At 39.2% G+C, this 12,612-nt stretch overlaps 1 protein-coding gene across 1 annotated transcript in view; it reads right to left on the reverse strand.

The window, feature by feature from the left end:
• SPRY1 (sprouty RTK signaling antagonist 1) overlaps positions 1 to 12,612 on the reverse strand; it is a 292,900-nt gene that overhangs the window by 213,429 nt on the left and 66,859 nt on the right. Inside the window, exons 12-13 of the mRNA XM_008143312.3 lie at positions 6,304 to 6,357; positions 4,611 to 4,690 (exon numbers count right to left, since the gene is read on the reverse strand). Of these exons, the coding sequence (XP_008141534.1) occupies positions 4,611 to 4,690; positions 6,304 to 6,357 (134 nt within the window). The remainder of the gene's footprint in view (positions 1 to 4,610; positions 4,691 to 6,303; positions 6,358 to 12,612) is intronic.

The raw sequence follows: 12,612 nt of genomic DNA on the forward strand, positions 1-12,612 counted from the left end.
GACGACGCAGGCGTTCTGCACTGCCCCAGCTGCTCTGGGTCTCTGGGCAGCGTGGGAAGGCTGAAAGGCGGCTCCGGGCCAGAGCGAAAAGGCAGCTCCAGCTGGAGCAAAGGCGTTGCCGGCCGCCAGAGGAAGGAAAGCCCATTCTTGCACGAATGTTCGTGCATTGGGACTCTAGTTTGAAGATAATACAACAAAAGGCCACACAACATGTTCTGTGACAAAGGGAGTCACTACAAACAAAGGGAGTCACAGTTATCTGGAAGTTAATTACATAAACAAGATGGGCCTCTCCAGGTGGTGACTCTAAGTTCCAGAGATATGTTTCCAGTTCCAAATCTCTTCTAGTTCTGCTTGCAGGTGGGCACTACCAGGCAAGCAGTGTCAGTTGATGAGCGTGATTCAGGATCAGTGACAGAGGAGGTTGCTCTAGGAGTCTCCAGATGAGCCAGTGGCCATGTCCTTAGTCAAAGGAGGCCTGGCCAAGAGAATACAGTACATGGGGCTCCCCCGACACCTCTCCACTGCTGCCTAAGACAAGTTTGACTGATGAATTATTGCCCAGTTTGCTCTCCCCACTATAACCTTGAAAAATGTATAAACTTAAGTTAGCTGGAGGTGTAACAGAGTACCAAAGCCAATTGTCAATTATATAATAACCTACTTTGCATTAATACAGGGGCCTTTTTGTGAGCTTTTTTTTTTTTTTAACCTAGAAAGCATTTAAAAGTCTATAGTTTAATAATAAGCACTAAATGAGTGTTAGCTAATATTATTAGCCCAGTATAATTCAAATCCCTTCCCAACTTTAGTGCCTTAATTCCTCCCTATTTTCAAAAGAGCTATGCTACTTTAACACCATTTTCAATTTTCCCAAATGTTAGGGAGATCACTGAAGTCACTTTGCAAAAGGGATCTTATATTTCCTCCAACTCCCAACATGAAATAAAGACCCCCCAAAAATCTTATTCAAAATTAAACAAGCATAATTTAAATGAGTATACAGATAAAGAGAAATAAAAATAAGGCTTATTTATTTTTCAAGTCCCAAAGAAATTTAAATGAGACTGAAAGGAGAAAATAGTGGTTGTAATTAGACACTTTTATAAGTATTAAAAAAAATCTGTCTGAAAGCACACCTATTTTAAAGCTAAGCAAATAGTACAAATAATTGATTTAACATGCATGGGATAGTAAGGACTAGTATGTATACATCATAATTCTCTGCTCTATTTGTAAGACATCTTAAGTTTGGAAATTAAAACCTTCATAAGAAGAAACAGCTTTCTTACACACTGCCATTTTTGGACTAGCCATATGGGTTTGATCTAAATATTATTGTTTGAACAAATGAAAGCAATGACTATTCTATAGCCCAATATTATGTAGAAATGCCTCCTAGTTTATGGAATTTTTTATTTTTCTGTTTTTCCATGTTTCCATTTCTTTAACAATGCATAAAATTGGTTTAATAGCTTGAAAATGTTACTTGGTTTAATAGCTTGAAACAGCTATTGATGGATACTTTTGGTATCCATCAATAACTACTTTTTCAGCTTCTAGAAATTGTTTAAACAGCTGAAGAACAAAAACATACAACATACATGTGGAGATTTCATTTTTTGTTTTCAGGTAATAGCAATCAAATTAGATAAAACAATCCCTTTCTAGGCAATGTGGCCCATCAACAAATTAGGAAGAAAAAACAAAACAACAACCCTGAAAACAGAATATCACTCGAGATTCTTACGGCTATAAAAAAACAAACTATATAAGACTCACCACAACTGAAGTACAACCAAAACTCTCTACCTTGGCACATTAGCATTACATTTGCTTATCAATCTCATCTTTGTTTTCTGAAATGTCAAATAACTTTTGACCCCAAATCTATATATATAAAAGGCTAATATGCAAAGTGTCCCCTCGGGAGTTCGACCGGGAGACTGGGAGTTCGATCACTCGCTATTATGTGCGCTGACCACCAGGGGCCAGCACAGAATGAAGGAAGGCCCTGGCTGGCGGCTGGCAGCAGGGGAAGGGAGGCCCCGGCTGGCAGCTGGAAGGCCCCAATCAGCCCTGATCACTGGCCAGGCCTAGGGACCCTACTCATGCACAGATGTCGTGTACCAGGCCTCTAGTTTTCTATATAAAGGAAAACTGCACAGAATTCATTTGTACTTGATTTGAAGGAGCCAGTATAGAATACAATGAACACTATTAAAGGAAATGATACCTGGAGGCTGCAAATCATTAGCATCTCTAATACATTAGCAAAGTCCTACTGACCAAATTGCCTGCAAAAACAGGATATTTCTACCAAGTGCCTAGTCTGGTTTCTCACACCATTTTATTTCAAAAGCATTTTATGAGAATCTGCTACATATTCTACCTCCCATCTGGTTCACATTTAACAATGTATCCCATCCTGTTCCTTTTAGACTCCAAAAACAGATGTCCCCAACATCACATAAATGTGGCAGGTCACACTGCATCAGCTAACTTTCCTGGCTTCCTTTTCTTCTCTTGCAGTTAAGGTGAACTTGAGCTATTTGCAACCTTTTGTGTCATCTCACTTCAGAAGTAATAAAAAGGGCCCAAGTACTTTAACTCATAAAATAAAAAAGACTGGTGGATATTTACAGGAGATCAAACAGGAGAGCAGGGCAGGCTCCCTCCTAACAAGTTTCCTAATGACAGTTTACATTCTCATCCGGTGAGGCAGGGTAGACTACCCAGGAAGGAAGAGAACAGCAATGCTTCTTATTGAATTTACTCCTGGGGCTTACATGGTACCCTCTGCCATCACTATAATTACCATCAGGGAACTTTTATAATCAATATATACATCAGGAAGTTATGCACAGAGCATACAGATTAACATTCTCCAACATGAAGTATTTGCACATATTCCTTAAAGGACCTCTAAACATTTGTAGGGAGAAAAAAAAGTCATACTTGTAAATAGTTCCGTTATGTATACATATATGTGTGTGTGCCTATATGATTAAAATATAAATAATTCTATTCAATACCTGAGATTCAGGAACAAAACTATTAATACTAATTTTAATTCTATTGTACCTAATTATATTTTCAGAAACATGATTTAATCCAGAAATACTAACATCTGTGTAGTAACATCTTGTATTAGAATTGAGTTCTACTGTATCATTATATTACTAGAGGCCCGGTGCACGAAATTCGTGCACGGAGGTGCGGGGGGCGTGTCCCTCAGCCCTGTCTTGGTCTGCAAAGACGCCAGCATCCCTCACCCCAGCCTCTAGCCAGAGGTTCCTCCCCTCCTTCTGCACAGCCTCTGGGAAGATGCTTGTCCTGGGGCCTCCTCAGGGCCCTGGCCCACGATGCCCTGCAGTTCGGGTACTTGTGGGCTTGGGCTTTCAGGTCTGGCTTCCTCATCTGGCATGGTGAGCATCAGTTGCCATGGGAGCCTTGCCTTAGGAGTCACCCCCTTGGACCATACTACTTGCGAGTGTGTGTGGGGGTGGCCTCGGTGGCAGTGATTTGATGTCTGTAGCATGCCCGCTGACACCCACCACCACAGCGCCACACTGGTCCCGTCTGGACTGCTGGCTGGGGGCTTCCAGTCTGCCACTGGGGCTGATGGGCTGTGACTGGGGGCTGCAGGTGGAGGACCCCGGCACCCATAGGGCTGTCAGCATCAGGAACTGGAAAGATCCATTTTTCTGGTTCCTCCCCTGCCACGCGGATGCTGAGCTCTGGGCCCCAAAGGCCTGTTCACTCCTGCCGCACGGCCGGCCGGGGCGGGGGCATGTGTGCGTGTGGCGCCAGGGGGCCCTTTAACTCCCGCCGCATGGCCGGCCGGGGCAGGGGCGCGTGTGCGCGGTGCCGGGAGGTGGGGGGGGTGTGGGGTGGGGGAGGGCCCTGTAAGTCCCACCGCACGGCCGGCTGGGCGGGGGTGCATGCGCACGGCCCCGGAGGCCCGTTTACTCCGCCGCACGGCCCACTGGGCCGCAGCACAGCCATGGCGCAGACGCTGAGCTCGCGCCGCTGCTGGCGATGCGAGCTCAGCGTCCTGCCGGCCCCATTTGGTCCCTGCTCAGCAGCGTGGCGGCTGATCGCAAGTCCCCGCCCCCTGCTCCTCTCACAGGCCCAATCGGCTACCCAGGCCACCCCAAGTCCCGCCCCCCTGTGCCTCCCGGCCCAATCGCGGGCATAGCGGAGGTATGGTCAATTTGCATATTACTCTATTATTAGGTAGGATGCTTAACTGGGCTTTTATTTATAGTTTTAATCATATATTTATAACAACTCAAATTCTGATAGTGCTAGGGATCCCTGTAGATAACAAACTATAAAAATTAACTCAAATGTCCCAAATGGTTATCAATGTATTGTTTTTTTTCTTAATTGTATATGAAATTATACAAATGAAATAAGTTAATGGGTATAAGAGAAATTATATTCATGACGTAATTTAATGGGTATAAGAGAAAATAACTGCATGAATTGAAAAATGTCTTCTTTATGCCAAATGTACTAGTAAGTAAAATTGGTATAAGAAATGCTATTTACTCTACACTGTAACTGCTAATGTTTAACAGTAGTCCTATGAAATACTGCCTTACCTGCCCCTTTCAACTGCTAAGGCATCCAGTTCATCAAAGAAAATAATGGAAGGAGCCACCGCTCTCGCTTTGCGGAAGATCTGGTGGAAAGAAGAGTGCCATGTTAGGGAAAGATCAGTAAACTCCAAAAAACCCATCACTGGTTTCAGTATGAAAACTGCTTAGAACTGAATGTATTATGTACAAGACAATCAGCCCAATCATTTTGTCTACAATCTATAACAGATGGATACACACTGCACAAAGATAAGGCAACAATATGTATCCAGAGGTCTGCCTGTAGGAGGCAATGTGGTTAAGCAATCAATCTCAGGTGAAATCCCAATTTCACCATTTCAGTAGTTGTGTGACCTTCAGAATAGTTAACTTTACTTCTCTGAACTTCTATTTCTACATCTATAAAATGCAGATAATAATAAACGCCAGTTTCAGAAGATTCTCTTCAAAACTAAATAAAAAATAACAATGCAAAGCATTTAGCACAATGTCTAAAACATAGTAAGAACTCAGTAAGTAACAGGTTAACTATAATAAACACATATTTAAAAGAAAAACCATACATGTGCAAAATCAACCATAGCTTAACATATAAAATACCCATAAACTTAAACCAAGCACCTTGTTCATGTCACTGAAGACTTTATGGGAAAGGAATAGTTGATGTAAAGCTGGGACAAGAAAATTGGCCAAAACTTAAAAGATCATTGGTTGGTTAGACCACAAGTCAATCAAACTATTAACACCAGTGACTGGCCCGATAGCCATGAGGGTGACATGTGGAAATGGGCTAGAAAAAGCCCGCACAGACAGAAAGAAATCCAAATGTGTGTTACCTGAAATCTAGGCCCCCATTTTCTTGTCACAAGTATCATGACCATAAAAATACAAAACAGTTACCAAAGCGTTAATATTTATAAAGATCACTTTATTTCATTTTAATCAATGATAGTGCTGTCATTATCAATTAATGTTTTATACAATTATCTTCACCTACGTTTTAAAAGGAAAAAAGTAACTTAAATTTTTTTCTCAGATAAAAAGAAAGTGTCCAAATCTGTAATACTCATGTAACTTCACAAATGGAGACCATCCACTCCACTGCTATTTGTGTGTTCTTGTCCTTGCTTAGCTTCTGTGAGGATAGAGAGTGCCTATGTGAGGTAGGCTCACCCTCACTTGGGAAAGTCAAGACTTGTGGTCAAACTGCTGTTGTTACCCAACTCCAGCACCTTGATTTTACATTAATTTAGTATGTGTAGCTTCTGCAATATGAAGGAGTGGCCCATCACTTAGGCACAGGCTAAATAGGAGAGTACAGTGGACTTTTCATACTAAGCTTACTTGATTTAAAGGACTATCTAGATTAAAGGATTTAAATCTCATTCTGAGATCATGTGTTCTAAGTATAAACATGTCATTTCTAAAATGAAATACTGGCAGTTGTTAAAAAAAAAATCTTTATTTGGTAAAACTAAAGGATGATACTACCATAAGGCTTAAAAACAAAGTATGGTAGGTGATCAAAAATGCATTTTAAAATAATAAAATAATATTTGCCTAAAGAAAAAATATACCACTAGAATTTAGATTTAAAAATTTCAAAATCTGCAACCCAAGCAAAATGGAAATCATACATAGGACAGAAGTATGGTTCTCCTGTGCAGAGTTCCACTTTGCGGCATCATCTTCTTACCTCTCTAACCGCTCTTTCAGATTCTCCAACATATTTATTCATCAATTCAGGCCCCTGCATGAGAAGAAAATATCTATTTAGTTCTTTATAAATATAATCACAAGGAAAGAGCAAATACATACAAAGAAGGGGGAGGGGAATAAATAAAAATATGCTTATAATTAAATTAGTTCCTTTAGCATGCTTATTTTCACTAGATGTTATTTGTGCCTCAAAAAATTAAGCCACGCCCTAACCAGTTTGGCTCAGTGGATAGAGCGTCGGCCTGCGGACTCAAGGGTCCCAGGTTCGATTCCAGCCAAGGGCAACCTTGGTTGCAGGCACATCCCCAGTAGGGGGTGTGCAGGAGGCAGCTGATTGATGTTTCTCTCTCATTGATGTTTCTAACTCTCTATCCTTCTCCCTTCCTCTCTGTAAAAAATCAATAAAATTTATTTTTTTTAAAAAATTAAGCCACTCCATGTTCCAAAAACTACACATCGATACAAAGGCAAGACTGTGACCATAAACATCTTGTTCTCTGTCTACCCGTTTCCCCCATTTTCACCCTATATCAGGCACAGAGCTAGGGTTAGCTGCTAGCATGGGTACATGTGGTACGGTCTGTGAGGCCCATATTTGCTCATAAGTTATTTAACTCTTTAAAAAAGTGATACATAAATCCCTAGAATAGATCAGGTCAATGAGACTGGATAAGGTTATTTCTTTTCCAATTTTAACTTACCAGATAACTATGGTGTGTCAGTCTTACCACATTCCACCTGCCTAGATACCATGTGCTTCACTGATAAGGGTGATCAAGAAAATTACCACAAGGGCCTTCAACCATGTGAGGACACAGCAAGAAGATAAGTCATCTATGAACCAGGATGTGGGATCTCACTAGACACAAATCTGCTGGCTCCTTGATTTTGGACTTCTAGTCTCTAGAACTGTGAGGAATAAATACCCAATCTATAATATTTTTTATAGCAACCTAAATGGACTGAGATACCATTTAAAGCAGGAACTGGCAAATTTCTTCTGTAAAAGACCAAGTAGTAAATATTTTAGGTTTTAGAATCCAAAAAAGGAAAGAAAAAAAGAAAACTACCAGAAGGAATTTAAGTATCATATACTGGCTTAGTTGATGGTAGCATTACTTTGCATGTGTCCATGGCTGAGATCGAGTATTCAAGTTTACAAAACAACAGAAATAGCATAAATGCATGTAAAATATTTGTCAAGCTGTTGAATCTAGTGTGAACTAAACCTGACTTACGTTTTACTGCTTCATTATTTTACACCATTATCAGTCACAAATTCAAGGGCAATATTTATACCTCATACTCTTGCAATTTTGTCCCTTTAATCTACTGGGTTTCTTCCAGTCTTCCCAAGGGCTTTTTAAATGTGTCTGACACCTGCCTGTTGCTTTTGGCTATTACAATTCAAATCAAGTTTTTATAAGTTCTGAAATGTCTAGGGAAGGCAAGTTAACCTACGTGTTAACTATGGTTAAATGTTATGGAATATGCTCATAAAAACTCAAACTCACATGAGATAGAATTACATATATGTAATATAAGTACAGGATCCTGAAAATTAATTTTAAAGAAACCAGCATCAGCACATATAGAAGGCCATTTTGGAAAAGCACTTCAAAGAGTTTGAAAACAGGCATTACATACCTTGGGCAAGTTTCTACTAAAAAGTGACAAAGGCTGACAGGGAAGGGAAGATAATTCAAGCTATTCCTCTCAATAAGTATAATACAAACCTCCATAATTCATTCACTCAAGAAAACAAATTTTAAGAACTTACACTGAGGACACCATGCTGACTCACTCCATTTAAGCTAGCAGTAAAGTATACATGTACACATGTCCACAAAAACTTAGTATGTTATTCCTGACTCTCTTGTCTCTCAATCTTCTTTACTATCTATAATGCATAATCTTAAACACTGGGTCTCAACTGCCACACTCTTATCTCTAGAAATGACCATCCTCTTGAGCTACAAATCCATATTTACAATGGCCTTCGGGACCTATCTGCCATGTAGTTTTAAAGGCATTTCAGCCCGGCCGATGTGGCTCAGTGGTTGAGCATCCACCCATGAACCAAGAGGTCACTGGTTCGATTCCCAATCAGGGCACATGACCAGCAGGCTCAATCCCCGGTAGGGAGTGTGCAGGAGGCAGCCAATCGATGGTGTTTCTCTATCATTGATGTTTCTATCTCTTTATCCGTCTCCCTTCCTTTTTCTCTAAAAATCAGTTAAAAACTTATTTTTTAGCCCGAGCTGGTTTGGCTCAGTGGATAGAATGTCAGCCTACAGAATGAGGTGTTCCAGGTTCAATCCCTATCAAGGGCACATGTCCATGTTGCAGGCTCGATCCCCAATGTGGGCCATTCACAAGGCGACCAATCAATGACTCTCTCTCTTCATGGATGTTTCTCTCTCCCCCCACCTTCCTCTCTGAAATCAATAAAAATATATTAAAAAACAAAACAAAAACTTATTTTTAAAAACAGTAAAAAGGCATTTCCAAACTCCACATGTCTAAATCCCAATTTATTATTTGCTTCCCCACCTCCAACCAGCTTCTTCTCCTCACATACTCTTTCCAGAGTTACGCTACTTCCACCTGTCCGTCATTGGAAACAAACAAACAAAACAAAAAAAATTCACCTCTAGTTCTCCCTTTGTTTCTCAATTTTCACATACAATTAATCATCAAGATTCTAAATATTACCCATTTCATTATATCGTTTGTTTAGTTAAGTGTCTCTCTCACTAAATTATGGGCTGACAGATAGCAAGGAACCATCTAATGCATCTTTGCTTACCATTGACAGTGCCTGACACAGGTGCTTAATGTATAGTCTAAAATTATTGTTGCAATGTAAAACATTTACAGATATTTTTAATTATAAATGTAAGTCTGTAATATTTATTTCAACTCCAGTTAAATTCTATTTTAAAAGATTGAAAAGGATAACTAGTCCCTCTCAGCTGGAATCTATAAATAAAAAAATTAAACCAACCCAATAATAAAGTTTTCTTCTCTATTATTAAATAAACTTCTTAAGAGTCTGAAAGCATTCTTTTCTTTCTAAATTTTTCTAGGTTCTCTTAGATTCCAATTGCTAAAAGTTTTGTTATTATAGTTCATATTATTGTCATTTTTTTTATTTTAGCCAAATGTAATAGAGTATTTTCATATCAAGACATATATTTCATATAGCAATTTTATCAACTGATACAGCCTTAACATATTGGTGTCTCAACTTTAATATGTCAGCTTAAACAGTGTACAAAAAAATGCCAAACTTAAGTAAATACAATCTAACTTCTATAGAACTTTGTAATACTGACAATGGCATATTAACTCTTCTATTTGTCCTAAGAATAATAGGTTACTATTCCCTAACAGCCATTCAAACAGTGATAAAACTAAGTATATGTCTTTATTTAGTACCGATGTTGATAATTGCCAATTTAAGTGTATGGGACACATAAGACATTATTGGGAGAAATTGAGGGGATTTTTAAAGTTAAAACATATAAACTCTAAAGGAAATTAAATATAAACTCAAAAGGTCTCAGACTCTAGACAAGTCCACATGACAACAAACCTATAGAAGGAGAAGAAAGAGTTAAGGTCCACAAAAGGCACACATCTGAACATAGTTCCTGGTGAGACTCTAAATTAGAAACTGTACCCAAGGTGAAAGAAAAAATAACCAAAACTCTAAAAGAAAGTATTCTTTAGAATATGGGGTCTGGGTCTGGGGCCAGAACCAACACACATCTTTATAGGCTTCAACAGAGAACAGCAGTGAAACAGGCAAGCTCAGGGCAGCCCAAACCCAGGTTCCCCAGCCAACTTCCTCACAGGGCTTTTCTTAGTAACTTTCCACTACCACCAGGAACAGAGGGATAAAGAACTGGAAGGTCTCCTCCATTGTCCTCACCCAAGGAATCAACAATCTTCCCCATACTTTTCTGAGGGGTGCAGGACACCACTCTGAGCCGGCTTTTAATTTCAATTACATTCACTGAATGTCTATAATATGCCCAGATCTGTGATAGTGACTTTAAAACTTTTATTTAATTAATAGACTTTTTCTTGGGAAGGGGGGAGTTTAAGACTTACAGAAGAATTGAGCAGACAGCATAAAGAATTCCCATACGCCCAACCCTACCTCCCACCACACACTAAGTTTTCCCATGATTAATATCATATATTAGTATGGTACATCTTTTACAATTAATAAACCAATATTGCCCCAGCCAATTTGGCACAACATAAAGCGTCAGCCTGTAGACTGAAGGATCCCGAGTTCCATTCTGGTCAAGGGAACATGCCCTGGTTGTGGGCTCGATCCCCAGTAGGAGGCATGCAGGAGGCAGCCGATCAATGATTCTCTCTCATCACTCATATTTCTATCTCTCTCTCCCTCTCCCTTCCTCTCTGAAATCAATAAAAACATATATTTAAAAAACCACAACACTAATGCATTATTAACTAAACTCCACATTTACTCAGATTTCCTTAGTGTTTATCTAATGTCTTTTTTCTGTTCTAGGATCTCATCCAGAAAATCCTAACATTATATTTAGTTGTCATGGTTCCTTGGGATCCTCTTGGCTGTGAGTTTCTCAGACTCACCTTGTTTTTGATGACCTGGACAGCTGAAGGAGTACTGGTCAGGTATTTTACAGATTGTCCTTCAATTTGGGTTTGCCTAACTTTTTCTCATAGCTAGACACAAATTATGAGTGCTTGGGAAGAAGACCAAAGAAGTGAAGTTCCATTCTCCTCACAATACACAAAGCACACACTATCAACATGACTAATCACTGAAGATGTGGACCTTGATCACCTGGTTGAGGTAGTATTTGCCAGACTTCTCCACTGGAAAGCAGCAATTCCCCACCCCGGCTTCTATACTGAACTCTTTGGTTGAAAGGAAGTCATAACCATATGCAGCCCATATTTAAGGAGTGGGGTAGTTATGCCCTCCAAAACTTTTTCACCTATCTTTTTAATCTAGTCCTCTCAAAAAGCCTATACAGATAAAAAACTGAGACTTAGAGAACTTGTTTAAGGTTACAGAGCAAAAATTTAGTACTAGGGTTAGGAATCAAACCAAAGCCCCCTGAACCCTAGCTTAGTGCTTTTCATTGCAACATACTCAATCTCAAAGGCACAGATCACATACAAGTATGTGAATTTCAAGCTCCACTTTATTCAACTACTAGTATTTTTCCATGCACTTCTATTTTACTGGTCAGGTTCCTGTTTCTTTGCCAATGATAAACTTTTCTTATTAACTCAACCAACTCCACTCCAAAGCCATGCTATTTTTCTCAGTTTTCTTTGTTGCAGAGAAACAAAATTACTTTTAAAGTCTCAGAAACATCCATCTTTCCACTTTTCTGAAGCTGCCCTATGAAAACTGCTGAAACACCTTCTCCAGTTACTTCGTGTAATTAATGAAAAAAGCACTGGAAATTAGTTTTATTAAAACACACACACACACACACACACACACACACACACACACACACACACTCAAGATCCTATGATACAATGATTCAGAGCTCAGGCTCTAGAGTCAGAAAGTCCTGAGGTCAAATTTTAATTCTATCACTACCACTTTGACCTTGGAAAAGTCATTTCACCTTTTTAAGCATCATGTCCATATATGTAACCCTAGAAACCAATCTTCAAGTTTTCACGATATAAAAGAAGTATCTATGCAGTTTTCCATGCAATGTCTGCAAAATGGAAGCTCTCTGATTTATAGACTAGCCTACAAACAAAAGCTTCAAGATGAACTTGGAACTTATCAAGTTCAGTTTATCTTGTATCTTTGATAACAGAATGATAGGGGATCTGGTTAAATAAAGAAAGTCAATTACTTTAAATTGTGCACTGCTTTGACTAAAATACAGATTTTCCTGAACATAGGATGCATTTTGTAAAATTCCTCTCTGAGACAGGTATCAGAAGAAAATCTCCTCAAAAAGTCAAGGATACACTAAGTTCATTACATTATTTTACTCACCAATACAGTTAATAAAAAACTTGCTGAAAATCCCTGTCAGAGACCTAACCACCCTTCTTCCAGAATCAGTAACAGTTGTCATAAACTAAAGCAGCCCAACTATACCAGGGTAATCTATTGTAGCACTCCAGACAAAAGCAAGAGAGAAGCGGAGAGGAAATTTCAACTGGAAAATATTTTTACATAATTGACCCAGATGACAAAGTAAAACTAAAGCATATGTCAAGTACTAGTCTGCACAAAAACACA

The sequence above is a fragment of the Eptesicus fuscus genome, chromosome 6 (assembly GCF_027574615.1).
Source record: "Eptesicus fuscus isolate TK198812 chromosome 6, DD_ASM_mEF_20220401, whole genome shotgun sequence".
NCBI classification, from domain to species: domain Eukaryota; kingdom Metazoa; phylum Chordata; class Mammalia; order Chiroptera; family Vespertilionidae; genus Eptesicus; species Eptesicus fuscus.